At 40.0% G+C, this 21699-nt stretch overlaps 1 protein-coding gene across 2 annotated transcripts in view; it reads left to right on the top strand.

Annotated features, from left to right (window-relative positions):
* The window catches only part of dhx15.S (DEAH-box helicase 15 S homeolog), a 28721-nt gene that overhangs the window by 1242 nt on the left and 5780 nt on the right, over positions 1-21699 (top strand). For both annotated transcript variants that reach the window (XM_018243073.2, XM_018243072.2), the window contains exons 2-11: positions 3798-4140; positions 6810-7003; positions 7314-7473; positions 9366-9584; positions 12485-12652; positions 12963-13049; positions 13494-13643; positions 15499-15607; positions 15913-16104; positions 20486-20608. In XM_018243073.2, the coding sequence (XP_018098562.1) occupies positions 3798-4140; positions 6810-7003; positions 7314-7473; positions 9366-9584; positions 12485-12652; positions 12963-13049; positions 13494-13643; positions 15499-15607; positions 15913-16104; positions 20486-20608 (1745 nt within the window). The remainder of the gene's footprint in view (positions 1-3797; positions 4141-6809; positions 7004-7313; positions 7474-9365; positions 9585-12484; positions 12653-12962; positions 13050-13493; positions 13644-15498; positions 15608-15912; positions 16105-20485; positions 20609-21699) is intronic.

Raw genomic sequence — 21699 nt, 5'->3', positions numbered from 1 at the left:
TAGTCGTCTAAAATTGGCTCACGGAGGCAACTTTGGGCGACTATTGAAAACGCATCACCGCGTGTGCATTAGCGCAGACGACTTTTCATTCTAGCCTATGGGGAAAAACTATGAGGCAGTTCGGGGAGATAGTCACGCAAAAGACGAGGCAATTAGTCGCCAGGCGACAAAATCTCCCTGAATCTCCTCGTGTGGCCTTTCCGCACGAGCAGATTCGGCGACAAATGGCCTCTTTTTTGTTGCGACAATCTCCCCGAACTGCCGGCTAAAATGAAAATCACTTGTGAGAGTTAGTTCACCTTCTCCTGAGAGTTAGTTCAGACCGTGTCGGCAGCTCATTGGCCCGTGTGTGGGGCCATCCAATGGCCTTCCCCGATTGATATCTGGCCGAGTCTGCCAGATCTTGATCGGGCAGGTTAAAAAATCCCGTTGGATCGCGGCTGCATCTGTGCTTCTATTCAGTCCTGTGATCCAACCGCCTGTATCAGATCCATTTTGATCCCAGGGCCCACGATCGGATCAGCCCGATATCGCCCACTTCAGTGTGGCCATGTCGGAGAGTCATCAGCTTGTTTGGCGACATCACAAACGAGCGGATCTCTACGTCTATGGCCAACTTAATTGTACTGAGAGCTCATGAAGAAACTTTGGGCGACTTCGGAAAACGCAGCGCCGCGTGTGCTTTAGTGCTGGCAACTTTTCGTTATAGCGTATGGGAAGACACGAGGAGGCAGTTCCGGGAGATTGTCGCCCAGAAGAAGAGGCGATTAGTCGCCAGGCGCCAAAATCTCCCCGAATCTCCTCGTGTGAACTAACCCTTAACCTGTGCCATATAGCTTTTCTTCAGTTTTTGCCTTAGCTACACCGCAGCTTGTTTATATGAACTATAGTAGTGTTTCTGAAGCAAACACATCAGTTTTACCAGTGCAGGGAAACACTACATGATATTTTCATTACTTTAAGACACACTTTTTTTTGGTGTTACTGTTCCTTTAAGGAGTTATCTAGTAAAGATACGGCCCTCCAGCTGTTTCTGCTGTTGTGTACAGGTTGCTCATGCTCAGGACACATGATACAGAGTGAGGATCGGGTGCAAGTGCAGGTTAGTTGTGTGTAGTCAGCCAACATCTCCGCTATTTTTTCCACTCCCTGATGGAAACATGAGCACATGGGCACTGTTTACTTTTTAACCTTTTCCTTGGTTGCATGGCAGCCAGTGCCTGACCGCATTAGTGTGATCCCGATTGCATTGTACATGGGACCTGTCATCCGGAATGCTTGGCACCTAGGGTTTTCCGGATAACGGATTTTTCAGTAATCTGGATCTTTATACCTTAAGTCTACTATAAAATCATGTCAACATTAAATAAACCCAATAGGCTGGTTTTGCTTCCAATAAGGATTAATTATATCTCAGTTGGGATCAAGTACAAGCTACTGTTTTATTATTACACAGAAAAAGGAAATCATTTTTAAAAATCTACATTAGATTATAATGGAGTCTATAGGAGGCGTCTTTCAGTAATTCTGAGCTTTTTAGATAACTGATCCCATACCTGTATGATTGCACATAGGGGCCTATTCCCATTGGATTGAGTAAACAGTTTGCACTCTAAATGGGAACACACAGACTATTTTTACAGATCTGCTTCTTCATGTGAAAGCGACTTTGTAAGGGACCAAGAACTACCTGATTGTTCTGAGCAGGCAAAGTTGCATCATGTTTCCATAATTTCTGACTCTCGGGGAATGTCACTCGTTGCTTTTTGTTTTTAAATTTACACACCATCGTGGAAGAACTTGACCAATCTTAAAAAACTGCTGGGGAAGCATTTTTAGAATGTTTAATGCTGCAGCGCAATACAGGAATTCCACTGTTTGCAGATGGTCTTTTCCCCGCTTACCCTTGTTACTGTGATATGGATGAACCGTTAAAGGGTTAGTTGGCCTTTAAGTTAAATCTTAGAAGGTTATGGAATGTCTTTCAATGTCTTATCTATTAACTATTTCAGCTTGTCTTTATTTTTATAGTTTTCATATTGTTTGCTTTTGCTGATTCCGTTTTTTCCACATTTCAGATGGTGGGGTCCAGCAGCTAAAAAGCAATTGCTCTGTGAGGCTGCAATTTGAATATCACTTATTTTTTATTACTTGTCTATCTGTTCAGACCCTCTCCTATTCTTTTTGTAGTCTCTCCATCAAGCTGCTGTGTGGTTGCTAGAGTAAGTTAGACCCTAGAAACCACATAGCTGCCTAAATTCCAAGCTGGAGAGCTTCTAAACAAAAGCTACATAATTTAAAAACCATAAAACCTTATTCTAAGCCAATTTGCAATAGTTTTTTTTTTTTTTAATATCACTGTCTTTCATTAAAAGGTGATTTAAGGGCAGAGACACTCTCACATTCGGGGAGATTTAGGCGCCCAGCGATAAATCGCCTCTTCTTCGGGGCGACTAATCTCCCCAAGTGCCTCCCGCCAGCTAGAATCTAAACAATATTGAGTTCATAATGTTCACTCAGCAATTAGTTGTTAATGATTAAATAAGACACTAAATAAATTACCAACACAGAGCTAATTTGCCCCAGTGCAGCAATTGTAGACTTCCTATCATTTTGGCACATGTATAAAGGCTGTAAGATTTCATGTATGTGTTGCGCTAATATGTGCACTTTTTATTTATAGCTTGTAAATGTTCAACTTTAAAAGTACCGGGACATCGAATATAAAAGGAGAGTTGGTCCTGACAGTTCAGGGAGTGGTAATTGCTTGATTAAAGGAGAACTAAACATAGGGGACAGCTATCATAGAGTATCTGTGGTGCTGCATTCCATGACCTGCCCCTTCTAAAGATGGCCACGCATGTACCAGCCTTTCAGATTGTGTATACTTGTCAAAATGAATATTGGGCAAGTTACTGTACAAGTTCTGCTCTGGTATGACTGCCTTTACTCTGTACAGCTACAGGTAACTATTTTTTTAGTTGTAATATTGGTGTGTAGGTGCCATCTCAGGTCATTTTGCCTGGTCATGTGCTTTCAGAAAGAGAAGCACTTCAGGATGGAGCTGCTTTCTGACAGGCTGTTGTTTCTCCTACTCAATGTAACTGAATGTATCGGAGTGGGACCTGGATTTTACTATTGAGTGCTTCTTAGATCTACCAAGCAGATGTTATCTTGTGTTATGGATCTGCTGTCTGGTTACCTTCCCATTGTACTGCTGATGGGCTGCTGGGGGGGGGGGGAGAAAGGGAGGGGATATCACTCCAACTTGCAGTAAAGAGTGACTGAAGTTTATCAGAGCACAAGTCACATGGCTGGGTGCAGCTGGGAAACTGACTATGTCCAGCCCCATGTCAGATTTAAAAATTAAATTAAAAAAATGTTTGCTCAGTTTGGGAAATGGATTTCAGTGCAGATTTCTGCTTGAGCAGCACTATTAACTGATGCGTTTTGAAAAAAAAAAAAAACATTTTTCCCATGACAGTATCCCTTTATAAACACAAATTTTCTGATGTTACGGTTCCTTTAATGGTTTTGATAGAAAATTCTGCTACTTGTTAAGTAACATGTCTAGTAATCAGCAGGTAGCATTAAAGGAACAGTAACATCAAAAAATGAAAGTATTTTTAAGTAATGAATAAATAAAGCAGTGTTACCTTGTTTGAAGCAAAACATCTGGTTGCTTTTGGTTACTAGATATGGGCAAATGTATGACTTCTTTTGTATGCATTTTTGATTATATTATTTTGATAAAATGTTATTGATACTGATAACACAAATTGTTTTTTGTTCCCTAGAAAAGACAGAGATCGAGAGAGAGATGACCGTTCTAAGGATCGAGACCGGGATCGGGACAGAGATAGGGATCGGGAAAGGGACAGAGACAAGGATAAAGACTCACGGGGTTCATCAAATTCTCCTTATATCCCTGCTGGTGGAATGCCAACTCTAAAACCTGCAGCAGTTGCTCAAGGCATTAATCCGTTTACCAATTTACCCCACACTCCGCGCTACTATGAAATCTTAAAAAAGAGGCTTCTGTTGCCAGTATGGGAATACAAAGAACGGTTTACTGAAATTCTAATGAAGAACCAGAGCTTCGTATTGGTCGGTGAGACTGGATCTGGGAAAACTACTCAGGTATAAGTTAACATTGGTATGGGTTCAGCTTTTCTGGCAAGGATTAGATGTGTGTTTACAATACAGCAGTAAAGCAGACAGGGTGAGCACATATTGTAGCTATGTAGACAAGTATTGGATCCATTATCCGGAAACCCATTATCCAGAAAGTTTCAAATTATGGAAAGGCTGTCTCCCATAGACTCAATTAAAATAAAATAATCCAGATTATTTCCATTTTCTCTGTAATAAAAAAGCAGTTATACGTGATCCCAACTAAGATATAATTCATCCTTATTAGAAGCAGAACCAGCCTATTGGGTTTATTTAATGTTTACAGGATTTTCTGGTAGCCTTGAGGTATGAAGATCCAAATTAAGTAAAGATCCCTTATACGGAAAATCCCATGTCTCGATGATTCTGGATAACAGGTCCTCTACCTGTATTTATTTCAAAGAATACTTATCACAGAAGGCAAATGGTCTCTGCTCCATAGAACTTACACTCTAAATATATGGTTAAATTAAAGGGACACACATAAATCGCTTCTATTCAAAGTGGCTCGGGCATTGGCCTCTAATGAAATCAGATGCTATGTTATTGCTCAAGAGGAGAAGTTGAGGTTAATGTTCCAAGAAAGATTGTTCGTTTCAGTACACACGTGTAGAGCTGAATTGTCTGATATTCAGAAACTTCTAAAAAAACCTTCTACCTGTATCTGACGATTCGGTACTAACGATGGCCGATGTTTGGGTGCCTTCAAAGGAACCCGATCAAAATTTTCCACCCAGCCAGATTGCCGAGCCGACAAGTCTTCTGCCTATATTGGTCGGCTCGTTTCCCACCATACACGCACTGAATATCAGACGAAAATCCATTTTGTACAATATTATCTGTGTGTGTCTATGGCCACCTTTAGTTTTGAAGATACCAATGAAGAGTTCCTTAAATATAAATTCTGGAATTGAATTCCAGAGGTTAGGTATAAATAAAACAAAGTGTCGGTGTAGATCTCTAAGGATTTGGGTGGGTGTGAAAAATCAAATCAAATGAGCGTTTGTGGCAGGAACAAATACATTTAGCATTGCCAAAGCAAAAGTCTGGATCCAAGTGGAATGGAGGAGACAACTAGGAATATATGAGATGCAAAGTTTTGAAAGGCAGCAGAAGGAGTTTTAAATTATCCTTTGCTTAATAAGTTATAATAAAGATTTTTAAGAGAGGAGGAGCAGGTTTTCTCTTAAATGAGCATATTCTACCATCTGAGTTTTCTAGATTGAAGGGGTAAGGTGAGAGACCAGAGATAGGTTAGCAATATTTAGGTTTGCATAGGATAAGGACATGGATCAATCACTGTTTTGTCTAGGGATGCCCCGAATCCTTGTGCATAGCCGAAATTAATCCTAATTTGCATATCAAAATTATGTGTGGGAAAGGAAATTACGTGACTTTTTGTCACAAAACAAGCAAGTAAAACACATTTTTCCCGCTTTTCCTTTCCCACCCCATTATTTACATATGCAAATTAGTATTCGGTACTGTATTCGGCCGAATCTTTCACAAAAGATTCAGGGATTCGGCCTAATCCCAACAAGTGGATTCATGGATTCCTAGTTTTGTCCAAAGATTGAGAAAGACTTAAGTACTTTTCAAACAGCATATGGCAATGGGGTTTACACCAAAAAAAAAAAAAAAAAATTCTGTTGGCTGGTCAGTCTACACTTGCACCTAAAAAGGACACAGACAATACAACTGTTGTTAACAGATAATTTGCTATATTTTTCTGTTTTTATAGAAATAGGATTTTTGAGGGGGAGTGGTAGTTATATGCTAACTGCACAGGACTGGTTTTAGTGCTGGGAAAGGAAGGGCATTAGGGTAAGGCCACACTGGGAGATTTTGTCGCCCGACCACTAATCGCCTCTTCTTTGGGGCGACTTATCTCCCCGAACTGCTTCTCCTTGTCTTCCGCCTGCTAGAATGAAAAATAGCCCGTGGCATGGCATTTGAGGCGCTTCGTTTTCCGAAGTCTCCTCACGAGGAAACTGGGCAACTTCGGAAAACAAAGCGGCATAAGTGCCAATCATAAAGGCGATTTTTCATTCTAGCAGGGGGAAGCAGTTCGGGGAGATTAGTTGCCCCAAAGAAGAGGCGACTAAATCTCCCCGAATCTCCCAGTGTGACCTTACCCTTAGACCTACATACCAGCATCAAAACATAACTATAAGTGAAAAATGTGTGCTTAAGGGTAGGGGCAGATGGGGAGATTTAGTTGCCTGGCGACTAATCGCCTCTTCTGCAGGGCGACCATCTCCCCAAACTGCCTTCTTCCTGACTTCCGCCTGCTTGAATGAGAAAACGCCAGCGCAATGCACTCGCGGCATTGCGCTGGCGGTTTCTCATTTCTCCCCGAATCTGCCCGTCTGCTCTTAAACTAAAACAGATTTTGTAGTTTTTGTATACATCAGATTTTCATTCTGCTATCCTCCGCTATAGATGGGACACTCTTTTCCTGTATTGCAAAGGATCTCCACAGGCAACAAACTCATGATATCTTTTAATTACCTGTTTAGTGATCTGTGTTCTGTATAAACATACCCACCCACTGGCATCAAATCCTTGAAAGGAAGAATTACTTCTGTAGCTTTCCAGCTCGATCTCTACACTAACAGATGTTCTCATTTATTCAGATTCCACAGTGGTGTGTTGACTACATGAGGTCATTGCCTGGTCCCAAAAGATCCGTTGCCTGTACCCAGCCAAGAAGAGTGGCTGCCATGAGTGTGGCCCAAAGAGTTGCCGATGAAATGGATGTCATGTTGGGTCAGGAAGTTGGTTATTCCATCAGATTTGAAGACTGCAGCAGTGCAAAAACAATCTTGAAGTAAGTTATCTTTGTTTTAAAACTTGTAATGAGTTGCTATTTATTTCAAAGCTGCAGTTTAGAGAAGAGAGGGGTTTGTTTATTCAGAGCACCTTATCTTTGTTAAAAAAAACCCTCTAGTGGTTTGAGAATAAAGGGAAAAAACAAACCAAGTGTTTGGGAAAGAATTGTTTTTTGCTGCATTGGTGATTGGAATAACTCTCCCTGAGATGTCCAGGCCCCTCCGTAATGCTCTGTGTCCATATATGTTCGAGTTTGTAGTGCTTTATATATTTTATTTCTAATGTCTGTCACTTGTATTTCCCTTCAGATACATGACAGACGGTATGTTACTCAGAGAAGCTATGAACGATCCTTTGTTGGAACGCTATGGTGTGGTGATTCTTGACGAAGCTCACGAAAGGACCTTGGCAACGGATATTCTAATGGGTGTTTTAAAGGAAGTTGTAAGACAGAGAAATGACTTAAAGGTGAGTGCTCCTCTCAAGGGATTTTGGCAATTACTCATTTCCATTATCTTTTATGCAGTTTTGTTTAAATCCATGTTAAAGGAGACATATAGGCTAAATGAAAAAACCCTAATTTTTTAGGCAATTGTGAGTAATATATGATGTTGCTTTTACATGGTGCTAAAAATGATCTTTAAAAATAGCCCTTTTATTAGAGCTCCCTATAGATGTTTACTAGGTGGGACAGCCAATCACAGCCCTGCAGTCACACAAGCACAGACAGGCTTCAGTTCCCTATCAGGTCCTGCTAGCTGCTGATTGGTTCATGTCCTACAGTGCCGTGATCTGAGAGCCGCTGGCTCCCCTGCACAGCCTGGAAATTCAGGGAGCAGGACGTGCAAGAGAAACAAGGGATTATTAGGGTTTTTGCAGAAATATTCAATAAATCGGCCTAAAACACAATTTTTTAAGCACAATTCTTCTACATCTAAATGAGTATAACGCATTGGCACATTCTTATTTTTTACACAAAATGTCTCGTTTAAATGACTGGCATCTCGACCTGCAATTTTCTTTTGATCTTGCCATTTGGATTGTGAGCATGCACAGTTGTCTTGGAGGCGATGCTGCAATGAATGACTTTAGGCACCTACTACAGAGCAATCCATAAAATGCCATAAATATTGTTTAGGTTAGAATGTGGCAGCCTTTGGTTCTTCCAAATTGTAGTAACGGCACAACTATTAAAGGGCAGCTAGTTGCATAGTGAGAACAGGGCTGGGATTTAATGTGGCCCTTCGTTATATTGCTGCGCTGGGTTGGGAGGGATTGTCGTATGTTTGGCACCAGCCCTACCAGATCTGCTGGTACAATAGGAGAAGGGAACTGGCTTGTGCCCAGTTTAGTGCCAGATGTGCCCAGTGTAGTGCCAGATGTTAATCTGTCTATTAATGGAAGTGTTTCTGATAAATAGGGCCGTGTTCTCCAATGTCATGTATTTTCCTGTGTTTTGCATGCTGTTAAAGACGGCCTATTCCTATAATGAATGTTACAAATTGTTATATGCTGTACTTAATCATATTTTTACTTTTATGGGCATTAAAGGAGAACTAAAGCTTCACTAAAGAAGAGACTATAAATACTGTACATTGTTTTGTGCTTCTGTACCAGCCTAAGGCAACCACAGCCCTTTAGCAGTAAAGATCTGTGTCTCTAAAGATGCCCCAGTAGCTCCCCATCTTCTTTTCTGCTGATTCACTGCTCTGCTTAGGGGCCCATCACAATATACAGTAGACAGAATAGAAATGTCACAATATAAGGCTGATTAGTAATTAATACAAATAATTACTACATGGCAGCACAGAAACCAGTGCAATTAGCATCAGAATTTAATAATCAGCCCTGTAGCATCAGCTTATATTACAGACCAACCTCATTTTCTGCTGGATAATTAGTGACGACCCCTAAGCTTAGCTTCTCAACAGCTGCTTGGAGCCCACTGAGCATGTGAGTGTCGCAGACATTTTCCAAGATGGTAACCCCCTGTGACAAATTGAAGTCCTGGATCTTTGCTGCTATTGACAAGCTGAAACTTTAAGCTGGTGCATTTAGTTCAGTATATAAAATATTGCATTTCTAGCCATACTCGTTTTTAGGGTTTAGTTCTCCTTTAAATATTTTATCTTGATTTTACTGCCAGTGCTTTTTACATGGTCAGAGTTAGAATTTTTTTGAGAACGACATCTTTGTACATTTTAACAGATTGCCATGTTGATTTTTATCTTTCTAATAATTACTCTTACAACACTGTGCGGATTCCTCCATTTTCCTGGGTCTGTAAGAGCCTTTAAAGTTATATCAGAGAATGTTACAGACTTTGGAGGATTTATATCATTTTTTTTTTTCCTTTTTAGGTTATAGTTATGAGTGCCACTTTAGACGCTGGGAAATTCCAGATATATTTTGATAGTTGCCCTCTTTTAACAATCCCTGGACGAACACACCCTGTAGAAATCTTCTACACTCCAGAGCCCGAGCGGGATTACCTAGAGGCATCCATTAGAACAGTGATTCAAATTCACATGTGTGAAGAGGAGGAAGGCGATCTCCTGCTATTTCTTACCGGACAAGAGGTTTGTAAAAGCAAACGTAACAAATTTTATATTCTCAATTGAAGTTGTGTCTCTTGCGACCATCATTATAATCTGTTTTCCTTCCATAGCAGTTGGCTTCCTTTATAATTTATGACTCTGTCTTTAAAATCATTCATTTCATTGTATCCAATGACAGCCTTGTGATTCAGGGTTATCCCCCATCAGCTGGTACAATGTGCAGACTGTGAAATGTAATCATTGATTGATTTATGTACCTACAGACCTTTCCGACATCACATTTCAGAGCTGGTGTCATGGGTGTGTTCTTTTCAAAGGGACAGACTTTGAGGGCAGTAGAAATATACCCAGCAGAAATAGAATTTTTCCAACGGGCCTGCACACTGTTGGCAAAGAGCAATATGGATACATTATATTGGAGGCATAATGGGCATTTAAAGGGGGACTCCACAAAAACATAACTTAAGCTTTTTTGAAAAGTAAACACAATTTCAAGCAACTTTGCAATATGCATCAATTAAAAAATATGCAGATTTTCCATTTTTTTTAATGGTTTCTGACCGTTCCCTAAGCCTAGTCCCCTGCTCTCCTGCTGATCTGTCTGACTACTTTGCTGAGCTGGCTGACTACTGTTACTTTGTATCAACAGCCATCTGTAATTAGCCTGCATCCTCCAAACCCCACAATTCCCTGCACACGTGATTTCAATAAGGAAAGGAACATCAGGGTGCAATGCATTGTGGGTTATGTAGTTCCTGCATGCTGTCTGTAAGCTGTGGAGAAGTTGTTACAATTTGTAACATCAGTGTTTAGTCCCTCCTTCCCTGCCAGGATTTCAAATGATGCAGAAATAGAAGAACTGTTAAACAGCTGGATTTCAGCATTGAAAATGGCATTTATTCATAGTTTTTGAAGAAATAGATAACTGTGATGGGTTTATTGGGGGTTTCTGTGTTATGTGGGCCTCTTTATCAAATTTTGGTTTGGAAGCTGCTGTTCCCCTTTAAAGGAACAGTAACACCAAAAAATGAAAGTTGTTTTAAAATAATTAAAATACAATGAACTGTTGCCCTACATTAGTAAAAAGTTGTATGCTTGTTTCAGAAAAAAGACGATAATTACTGTATATAAACAAGCTGATGTGTAGGCATGGGGGCAGCCAAAGTACAGGTATTCCAGAGCTGATGCTGTATATCCTGCACCTTTTCTCCTTTTTTGAATGAATGCCCCCATGGCAGCAGTTTAGTATAAACTATAGTAGATTTTCCAAAGCAAACACACATTTTACCAGGGCAGGACAACATTACAATATATTGTAATTATTTTAAAACATTTCCATGTTTCTTCCTTTTTTTAAATTGGGGAATTTAGATTTAAACAAAGGATGAGAACACTTGTCTCTCAAGATACAATGGCTCATTTGCATAAAATGCTTTAGGGTGAGGGCACACGGGGAGATGAGTCGCCCCGGCAACAAATCGTCTCTTCCCCGAACTGCCTTCCCTAACCTCCCGCTGGCTATAATAAAAAAATTGCCAGTGGAATGGCACTCACAGCTCTTCATTTTCCGAAGTTGGGAAACTTTGGGCGACTTCGGAAAACGAATCGCCGCGAGTGCCATACCGATGGCGATTTTTCATTATAGCCAGCGGGAAGGCAGTTTGGGGAGATTGTTGACCCGAAGAAGAGACGATTTGTCGCCGGGGCGACTAATCTCCACGAATCTACCCTTATACTTTTATATAGCGCTGATATAGTCCTGTCTCAGTGGAGTTTTTCCTACTTTGTAGCCCTTAGTACTTCTCTCAGAACATCTGGCTTTTAGGCTTCAGATGTCCTTATACAGGTGCAGCGTGGTGTGTGAAAACTGAATATTTTAGCCTGATCTGATAAAATCTTCTACTTATGTTTACATTGAATAATCATGGATGGGACCATCGGCCAATCATCATTCAATGATCTTTCATTGCACATGCCTTTTGCAAAAGTAAACAAAGGAACAGATGGCCATCCGTTAATATATAGTAGATCTTGTAGCCTACATGGCAAGTCTCCTCAAATCCTTTACCATGGACGGATGAATCGTTCGTTTAAACGATCGTCCTGCCTATAAGGTCTGCCCTCGTATGGCCAGCTTTAAAAGCGCAGGCCATGGTCTCTTATTGTCTTCAAGGTATTCCCTTATGTTCCCTGGAAAGATTTAAAAATGGCAGTGAAAGAAGATGACTCCAATTACAGATTTGTAGGTTAGATGTTTGTGTATGTATTAATGCAACTCCTTAGGGCAATGGGACATTTGCTGATATGTCGGATTTTGTAGCACCTTTGTATCTATTGCTCCAAATTACCATGTTTGTCATTGCCTTTAAGTGTAGATCTCTATAGAGTTTTGGGAGTCCTTATATATAATAGCAGATTTATCAAAATGTGAACTCACCACAGAAAAACTCACCCATGTTCTGTTCATTCCTATGGGATGTTTAGAATCGTATTTATCAATGGAGTTCACCAGTTGATAAATGTGCTTTTAAAAATCCCATAGGAATGAATAGAGTGTAAGTTTTTCTGTTTTGAGTTCCCATCTTACATTTTGATAAATCTGCCCCATAGTGTTATATGTGTTACACAAGTAACTTTACATGCAATTCACCCAATCCAGTAAACATTCTGATCATATATTACCTAAATATGAAAACTGTGTATCCATGGTAACTTAGATTAAGTCTAAGACTGATGTAGCTGCTGCACCTAGGAAACCGTAAATCCTCCCTGGGTATTAATAATAATTAAATGGGACTTAGGCTGTCCTCTAAGGTAAAGTAAGATTTAAAAAACAAAAACATTGACTTCATTGGAAAACTAATGTAGAGCAAGCCTTCGAGTGAGAGATTGTCCTTATATTATATATTTTTGTCTCTTAGGAAATTGATGAGGCCTGCAAGAGAATCAAACGGGAAATCGATGACTTGGGCCCTGAAGTTGGAGACATCAAAATCATTCCTTTATATTCAACCCTCCCACCCCAGCAACAGCAAAGAATATTTGAGCCACCACCGCCCAAGAAACCCAGTGGAGCAATAGGAAGGAAAGTGAGTAAAATCTTTCAATTTTAAAGTTTTAAACTTTTTGACTGCTAATTAGTGCCAATTCTTATAAGAATATAAGAATATAAATTAAGTCTTTCTTTCTTTAAACTGTAACATGATAAATTACATTAACCATTTTTTATTTTGCAATTACCGTACCTGTAATTATGATAGAGGTTGCAATTGGTTAAAGGCAATAGGAATTAGCATTAATACCTATAGCATGCATTTTACACTACAGGTTCCCTTGCAATACAGTTGTAGTATTAAATGAGGTTTTTTTGTTTAGCAATTTTGTTTCCTCTCTCCCCAGGTTGTAGTTTCCACTAACATTGCTGAAACATCTTTAACTATAGATGGTGTCGTGTTTGTCATTGATCCCGGTTTTGCCAAGCAAAAGGTACTATTTCATAATTACCACCCAAGTTCCTACCTGCCCCCTTTATTACATGTAGCAATGGAATATCTTTTGTTTCATGCAAAAATGTAACTAATAATATAGTGAAAAAATATAAATTGTGTCTTAATGTTATACTGGGTTTTTTTGTTTTGATTATATAGTGAATAAAGTCCCCCCTCTTGTAAATTATAAGGATATTATAAGTTATGGAGGAGTTTCATGACCATATAAATACACGAGGCTGATTCAGGTCTTGGAACTCCGAGGTAACTTCTAATATTCTCATATTTTGCAACAAGGGGTACTTTATTATAATACACAAGATTCAGTGAGTCATGTGACATGAAATGACATCGCTGCTCACTGTTTATAACTTTTGACATCAGTACTCACCGTTTTTAAGGATATAATTTACAAGATATTCATGGCTTTTGTGTATTATAGGTGTATAACCCTCGAATTCGAGTCGAATCTCTACTGGTTACTGCCATCAGCAAAGCTTCAGCCCAGCAAAGAGCAGGTCGTGCAGGTCGTACCCGTCCTGGCAAGTGCTTCCGGCTTTATACAGAGAAGGCTTACAAAACGGAAATGCAGGTGCAGTGCTTTATGGAGAACACTTATGGGGGGAATGTTAATAAAAGTCCTTAACGGGGAAAAAAGTTATGCCATTATGTGAACACATTTTCCTTTGTATGAATTTACTATAGTTTTTGCAAACCTGAAAAACCATTTTTCTGACGGTGGAAAATGGTTGGCATTTTTTATAGTTTGTACCATGTGCAGAGAATATAATACAATCTCTTATGTTCCAAAAGATTATGACACCTTCAAGCACTTCTTAAAAGTGTGCTATTAAAAATCACAATTCATGAGCAGTTTAAATGGAGAATTCAACCCTCCACCCTACCTGCCCCCCCCCCCCCCCGGCAAATGCCCCTCATTTTTTACTCACTCCTCCGTGCAGATTCTGACCTCGGAGTTCACGGCAGCCATCTTCCTTTTCTTTGGTCATCTTCATGTCTTGACGGCATTTTGGGCGCATGCGCAGTTGGAGTGCATTTCCGGTCCCGAACAACTGCATATGCGCCGAAAGTCATGAAAAATTCTGTAAATTTCGGAATAAGTTTTGGTGCATGCACAGTGGTTCGGGACCGGAAACTTGCGCCAACTGCACATGCACCAAAACTTCCGAAAATGCCAGAAGAAAGAAGATGGTGCCCGTGAACTCCGAGGCCAGAGTCTACACGGAGGGGTGAGTAAAAAATTAGGGACATTTGCCCGGGGGGGGGGGGGTCTACCCAGGTTAGGGGGGGTTTATTTCAGGTTGAATTCTCCTTTAAGGAAGAATATTACATTTTGAAATGCAAATTTTTATTCTGATTGGTGCAAATTATTTTTTATATTTGCGACTTTGATTACATTCCCCCATTAGTGTTGGTGTAGGATCTCTAGGTATATGGAGTAAACAGAGAGATCGTCTGGAGTGACTAGATGCGAAACATAATGGTCAGAACACTACTTCGTACTTTTCAGCTCTCTTGGTTTCCACCACTTGGTAACCAGACAGTAACTAATTGGTGACTTGAGGAGGGGCCACATGGGGTCATATCTGTTGCTTTGTAATCTGAGCTGAAAGCTGAGGATCAATTGAACTCACTGAACAGTTATGTCCCATGTGGCCCCCCTTAAAGTCGCTGACTAACTCAAAATTAGAGAGCTGAAAAGCAGGAAGTAGTGTTCTGGCTATTATGTTACACATCCAGTCACTCCAGCCTTTATACATTATATTTTTGGCTAACTAACTATATTAGAAACATTTTTTATTTTGCACAGCCTATCTTACACTGAACTGTTCCTTAAACAGGGGTCAATTGTCATTAATGTATTCCACAGCTAGATTGATAACCTTTTTTCCTAATAAATGGATATTTGCCACCTGTTTGTAGATGTACACTTTAAACATGTATTTTTTTTTTTTTTAATGTAGTTACTGGTGTCTTAATTCATGCATCACTTTCGTCTGTGGTGCCCAGTGTTTCAGATTAATAGTGTACAATAAGATGGTTTGCCAGTGTGGTTTTAATATTATACAGATGGACACAGCCACATTGTTGAATATTCTATTGGCTAAGATTTCCCTTTAAGCATCTTTTGGGAGCCTGGAATTGGCAGGCCGCTCTGAACTAAGGATTTGTCCCATAGGCTTGTTGGTCAGATTGGGGGTTTTTTGATCCATCCATTCTCTTGGAAGTTTTCACGCGCTCTCTAGTCAGGTGGTTCATTGGCTTATAGGGTTTTTTGTGAGTTGACTTCAGCTTCATTACTCTTCATTTGCTTATTAACTTTAAGATCCCATCACAACTATAGTGCTCCCTGAGCTGATGCTATGATTACCTTATTCTAGCTTTAAAAGGAAGAGTCTGCTAATTGCCATGTATTTCTTTCACAGGACAATACTTACCCTGAAATATTGAGGTCCAATTTGGGTTCTGTAGTATTGCAGCTAAAGAAACTTGGCATTGACGATTTGGTTCATTTTGATTTCATGGACCCTCCAGGTAGGTGAAGATTGATTTTGTTGCAGAACCTGTAGGGGCGATTCATAATCTTCTGAAGGTTATTGAATGGATGCTTTATCTGTAGTCTTCAGATAGAGGGAACCTGTTTGAATTCATTAATTAGCCTATATATGGCAATTTTATTGTATACAGCTGAGGTATGTGGTGGCACTTAGAATGATATATGTACGATTGTATGCATTTACTGGCCAGTTGTTTGTAGTCAGAACTGTAGCAAATCAAACTACTTGTGGTTGAAGTGCTTAAAAAAAAAATGTGAAAAAATGTTTTCAAATTTGTTTCAGCTCCTGAAACTTTAATGCGTGCCCTAGAGCTTTTGAACTACCTAGCTGCCTTAAATGATGACGGAGACCTGACAGAATTGGGATCTATGATGGCAGAATTCCCACTAGACCCACAGCTGGCCAAGATGGTTATCGCCAGTTGCGACTACAACTGCTCTAATGAGATCTTATCCATAACAGCCATGTTGTCAGGTAATAGTAGGGCACATAATGTTCAAGCATCTTCTCCTAAAGGAAGCTGAAAGTGCAAGCAGATATATTGGTAGGAAAGGTGCTGTCTAAAGTAAAGAATAGGACGGATGACGGCACCCTGGTAGCAAGATGCTAGCTGGAGTAGGTCAGCTGGCCACTGTTTGCTTCCTAGAGGTAATGGGGAAATAGCCATAGTGCAAACTGAAAAGTACTGTCCGTGCAAAATGGTGCAGGGTTCTTACGTCTGTATAGTTCCTGTTTTTAAATAGTTTAAATAAAGGTGCAAACCAAATATATTTAAGCATAAAAGCTTCACCAATGGAGTAACTCACCAAGTTGAATAGGTGGCCCAGGTGCTCCTGGCTGAGGCCCTCAGCCCAAGGGTGCGGACAATCCGTATGTAGAAAAGCAAAATGTTGGAGCAAGGCACTCTTGAAAGGTCACGCTTAAATCAGACTGATAGTAAGTAAAAATATGAAAATTTTATTTATATAAACCTCTCATGCCTAACGCGTTTCTTGTCATAGACGACTAAGTGTCCTAGTGACGCAAAATGCATTAGGCATGAGAGTTTTAAATAAATACAATTTTCATATTTTTACTTACTATCAGTCTGATCTATGCGTGACCTATCAGGGTGCCTTGCTCCAACATTTTGCTTTTCTACATAAATACAGTTTTTCTCTAAATAAAGGTGCCCATACATTGGCTGATAAACGGGCCCCTTCTGACCCAGTTGGAAGCTTATCTGTCCATGTATTCGTCCCTCTCCATCTGCCCTTCCAACAGGTGTGCTCCTCTTCCAGCAGGACTACATAGACACCTATTATCCAATTGTAGTACCTGGGGCCAAACAAACAGATTTGGCCCAGAATGTATGGTGCCAGTTCAGGCAAAGATCTGGTAACCTTGCCAAATGAGTGGATCTTTATGTGTATGGCCACTGACTCTTCTGGGGTGTCACAGTTCCTTATATGCCTCACATTTATGTACATACGTGATGCTTACAGGAGAACTAAAGCTTAACTAAAGTAGGCTACAAATGTTGTACGTTATGTTTTGGGCTTCTGTACCAGCCCAAGGCAACCACAGCCCTTTAGCAGTAAAAATCTGTGTCTCCAAAGATGCCCAAGTAGCTCCCAATCTTCTTTTCTGCTGATTCACTGCACATGCTCTGTGCTGCTGTCACTTACTGAGCTTAGGGATCCACTCACAATATACAGTACACATAGAATAGAAATGTCACAATATAAGGCTGATTAGTAATTAATACAGATAATTACTACATGGCAGCACAGAAACCAGTGCAATTAGCATCAGAATGTAATAATCAGCCCTGTAGCATCAGCTTATATTACAGACCAACCTCATTTTCTGCTGGATAATTAGTGACGACCCCTAAGCTTAGCTTCTCAACAGCTGATCAGAGCCCACTGAGCATGCGAGTGTCACAGACACTTTCCAAGATGGTGACCCCCTGTGACAAGTTTGAAGTCCTGGATCATTGCTGCTATTGACAAGCTGAAACTTTAGGCTGGTGCAATAAGTTCAGTATATAAAATATGGCATTTTTAGTCACATTAATTTTTAGGGTTTAGTTCGCCTTTAACACTGTGTACCAAGGGACAGAAAAATATATATGGTGCAGGGATGCGTTACTTGTGCTGCAGCATGCAGTGACATCCAGTGGGACGCAATTGCAACAATATTAAGAGTTTTCCATAAAAATAAAAAACACAATATGAATGTTTCTGTTTAGTGTTATGGGAAGATCTTTTTTTAACCCAAACCTTATTTCATTGATGCTATCTGGTTACATAATTCATTTGTTTAAGAATGAGTGACAATTTTTCCCCCCTCAAATTCAGATTTTTCAGACTCAGAGCAGACGGGCAGGGCAGAATCTTTGTTTTTCTAAGTGTGGTTCTGTGGAGGTGGTAGTAGCACTGTGTGTGTTAATGTTTGTATCTTCTTATCTTTCATATATGTATTAAACCCGCTTTAGCACCTTTTAAAGGAATAGCAAAGCATTGTTTTAACGTTGAGTACAATGTTAGAAGCACTGAATGCCCCAGAACTTGCAAATTATTGAACTCGCCATGTGTTTATTTAGGGATGCAAACTACTGTTTGCACCACTGGAGATAAAGCCCTCAAGTAGGGTATTTTAATTATGGAATTATGGAATTATGGAATTTGAGGGAGAGAATTTATAAATGTCTTTATGGTGTAGGGCTTGCAGTGCTGCTTCCTATTACTCTTGCCATAAGGGTACATACAATGTGTGTTTTCACTTGTATTTGCCATGTGAATTTGTATGTGTTCAACTACGCAGAATGCAAGTATTGCTTCTATGGCAATTTTGCCCCATGGATTTATACCCACCGAAGCAAACACTGATGCTGAATGCAGAAAAATTAAACAAGACCAATGGGATACCACACAAGTTAATATGTATGTTGTGTGCATTTGCTAAGGGTAATGCCACTTGAGTACTGAGCACCTTGAGAGCTGTGTTTTTAAAGGGAACTATCACAAAAATGGAAATTTAATATTAGATTCAGCATACTGAAATAAAACGTTTTCTAAATATAATCATTTAAAAATTATTTGCCCTGTCTGAAATAATCAAGTTTATCTTCACTATCCCTCTCTCAGCATCTGTTTCTCTTCATTCTGTCCTTCATGCAGCAGTTGGGTGTCAGATATTCATTGACAATTAGATCCAATATATCTTATAGGGGGCTCCTTTGCCTAGAAGATGTATTAGAGCTCACTCAATTAAAATCACCAGACATGTCTTTCTACATGCAGAATTTGTGCAAAAGGCAGTTATTTTGTTAGATTTTGTTTGTACTGGAATCTGTTTTTATGAGTGAGCTCTAATACATCTGCTAGGAAAGGGAGTCCCCCTATAAGAGAAATTGGATCGAACTGTTGATTATTATCTGACACACAGCTGCTGCATGAAGACAGAATGAAGAGAAACTGATGCTGAGAGAGTAATAGTGAAGATAAACTTGATTATTTCAGAAACAGTACAGAGTATTCAATTGATTGTTTTTAGAAAGTTTCTTATTTCAGTATGACGAAGCCTATACTAAAATTTAAAAGCCATGTAGTCCACTTAAAGGAGAAACAAACCCTTTACCCAAAAAACCCCTCCCTCTTCCCCCCCCCCCCAGGGAAGTGCCCCATAGTTTTTACTTACCCCTCGGAGCAGAGTCACGGCATCGGAGTTCATTGCAGCCATCTTCCGGGTCTTTGGTAAGCTGAGACAGAGACAGGCGAAGCGGTGCATGCGCAGTTGGAGCAATTTACCGGTTTGCGACAACTGCGCATGCGACGAAATGGGCGGAAATTGCCAAAGTGCTGGAAGAAGACGAGACCCGGAAGATAGCTGCAGTGAACTCCGGGTAAAAAGTTAGGGGCTTTTCCCAAGGTCCAGTAACATCAATTTTTTTTAAAAAAAAAACACAAGGACAAATTAAACTTTTAAATCGCTAAGTCTTTATTAAGAAATAACTTGCCGAAACTCCCGCTTGCCCTCCTCTTCAGAAAATGCGATCCATTGTGCGGCGCTCGATTTCTCCTCCCTGCCTTCCTTATAGGAGATAGCCAGGGAGGAGAAATTAGGTGCCGCATGATGGATTGACGCCCTGTCGCCTTTTCTGAAGAGGAGCGCAAGCATAGTTTCTTAATAAAGACTTAGCAATTTAAACGTTTTTTCTGTGTTTTTTTTCCTTCTATACTAAAGAATTTTTTGTTACTGATTCTTTAAAAGTAGTTATGTAAAAGCAGTGTATTTCTTAGCCGTGCCCTTGCATTATTGCAGTCATATACAGCCGACCCGGTGTTCAGTGTGGCTTTTCAGCGTTTGCCGTCTGAGTTTTATATGTGTCTTTTTCAAATTCACTACTACTGCCACCACCACAGCAATTCAAACTTTGGCAATGTTTTTGCTTAAAACGAAAAGCCTTTTGTAGCAATAATCACGTATGGGATGGAAACTCCTTGATCATGCCCAGCTGCATGTTTTTATACTTCCATTAAAATTATCCTGTTGTCTTAGATCTTATATATAGCAGCCATTATTCATAACTTATGACTCTAAGCTAGAGAGCTCCTATGATGGCTGTCTTCTGTTTATCACTTGGCTACGTTCCGCATATATATAATCGGGTGCTTTTTAGTTTTGAAACCCTCTTGTCTTCCAGATGTGGTTAGGTGTACCAAAGAGAGATAGTAGTCCATGATGCAGTTGGAAACCTGCCCTGCCCTATGCTCTGTGAACTGACCTAGCTAGGCCTTGTTCCTCTATCAGTGAATGCGTGACTCATCGATATGGGCATTTGTGTTGGGCCCATACCAACCTTGTTTAGTCCCACAGTGTTTCATTCGCCCCACGGAAGTCAAGAAAGCTGCCGATGAGTCTAAGATGAGATTTGCCCACATCGACGGTGATCATTTGACGCTGCTGAACGTATACCACGCTTTCAAGCAGAGTGAGTTCACTTTTTATATTGTATTAAAGGAGAATTCAACATGTATTTTTTTTAAAAAAAACCCTCCTCCCCCCCCCAGCAAATGCCCCTAATTTTTTACTTAACCCTCCGTGCAGATTCTGGCCGCAAGAGTTCATGGACACCATCTTCTTTCTTCTGTCTTTTTTGGAAGTTTCGGCACATGCGCAGTTGGAGTAGTTTTCCGGTCCTGAACATTTTGGAAATTTTTGTGACTTTCAGCTCCTGCAGTGGTTTGGGATCGGAAATTTACTCCAACTGCACATGCGCCCTTAAAATGCCTACATTATAGATTACCGGAGAAGAAGAAGATGGCTGCCGTGAACTCAGAGGCCTGAATCTGCCATGAGAGGGTGAGTAAAAAATTAGGGGCATTTGCCCTAGGTAGGCAGGCTGGGGGGGGGTCTACCCAGGGTAGGGGGGAATGTTTTTTTTTTTTAATTACGGGTTGAATTCTCCTTTACAGATCAGAGTATAGTTTCTGTAACTAAAATGTTTTTCCATGTTCAGTAATAAACTCGCAAAGGTGTATAGTTATAGAAAGTTTCTGGGTGGGTGAAGATGTTGCACAGGTATAGGGTCTGTTATCCAGAATACTAGAGACCTGGGGTTTTCCAGATAACTGATCTTACTGTAATTTAGATCATACCTTAAGTCTGCTAGAAAATCACGTAAACATTAAATAAACCCAATAGGCTGATTCTGCTTCCAAGGATTAATTATATCTTAGTTGGGATCAAGTACAAGGTACTGTTTTATTATTACAGAGAAATAAGAAATCCTTTTTAAAAATTTGGAAAATATGGAGTCTATGGGACACAGCTTGTCTGTAATTCAGTGCTTTCTGGATAATGGGTATCTGGATAACTGATCCCATTCCTGTATAGACAAGTATATAGGCTTCCTGTTATAGTTGGCTATCACTTTTAACGTGGGTGTTTTATTTAAAGGGAATTCCAAAAATTATTTGTAAACTTAGTGAGCACTTGTGCATTATGTTTCCTAGTTATTAACAGTTTTATACTGCCATGCAGGCTTTAACCCAGCAGCTCCTTTAGAAGGCTAGGGGTCTG

The sequence above is a fragment of the Xenopus laevis genome, chromosome 1S, assembly GCF_017654675.1.
Source record: "Xenopus laevis strain J_2021 chromosome 1S, Xenopus_laevis_v10.1, whole genome shotgun sequence".
In the NCBI taxonomy this organism is placed as follows: domain Eukaryota; kingdom Metazoa; phylum Chordata; class Amphibia; order Anura; family Pipidae; genus Xenopus; species Xenopus laevis.
The sequence above is the reverse complement of the archived record's forward strand: the minus strand, read 5'-3'. Positions and strand labels throughout refer to the sequence as shown.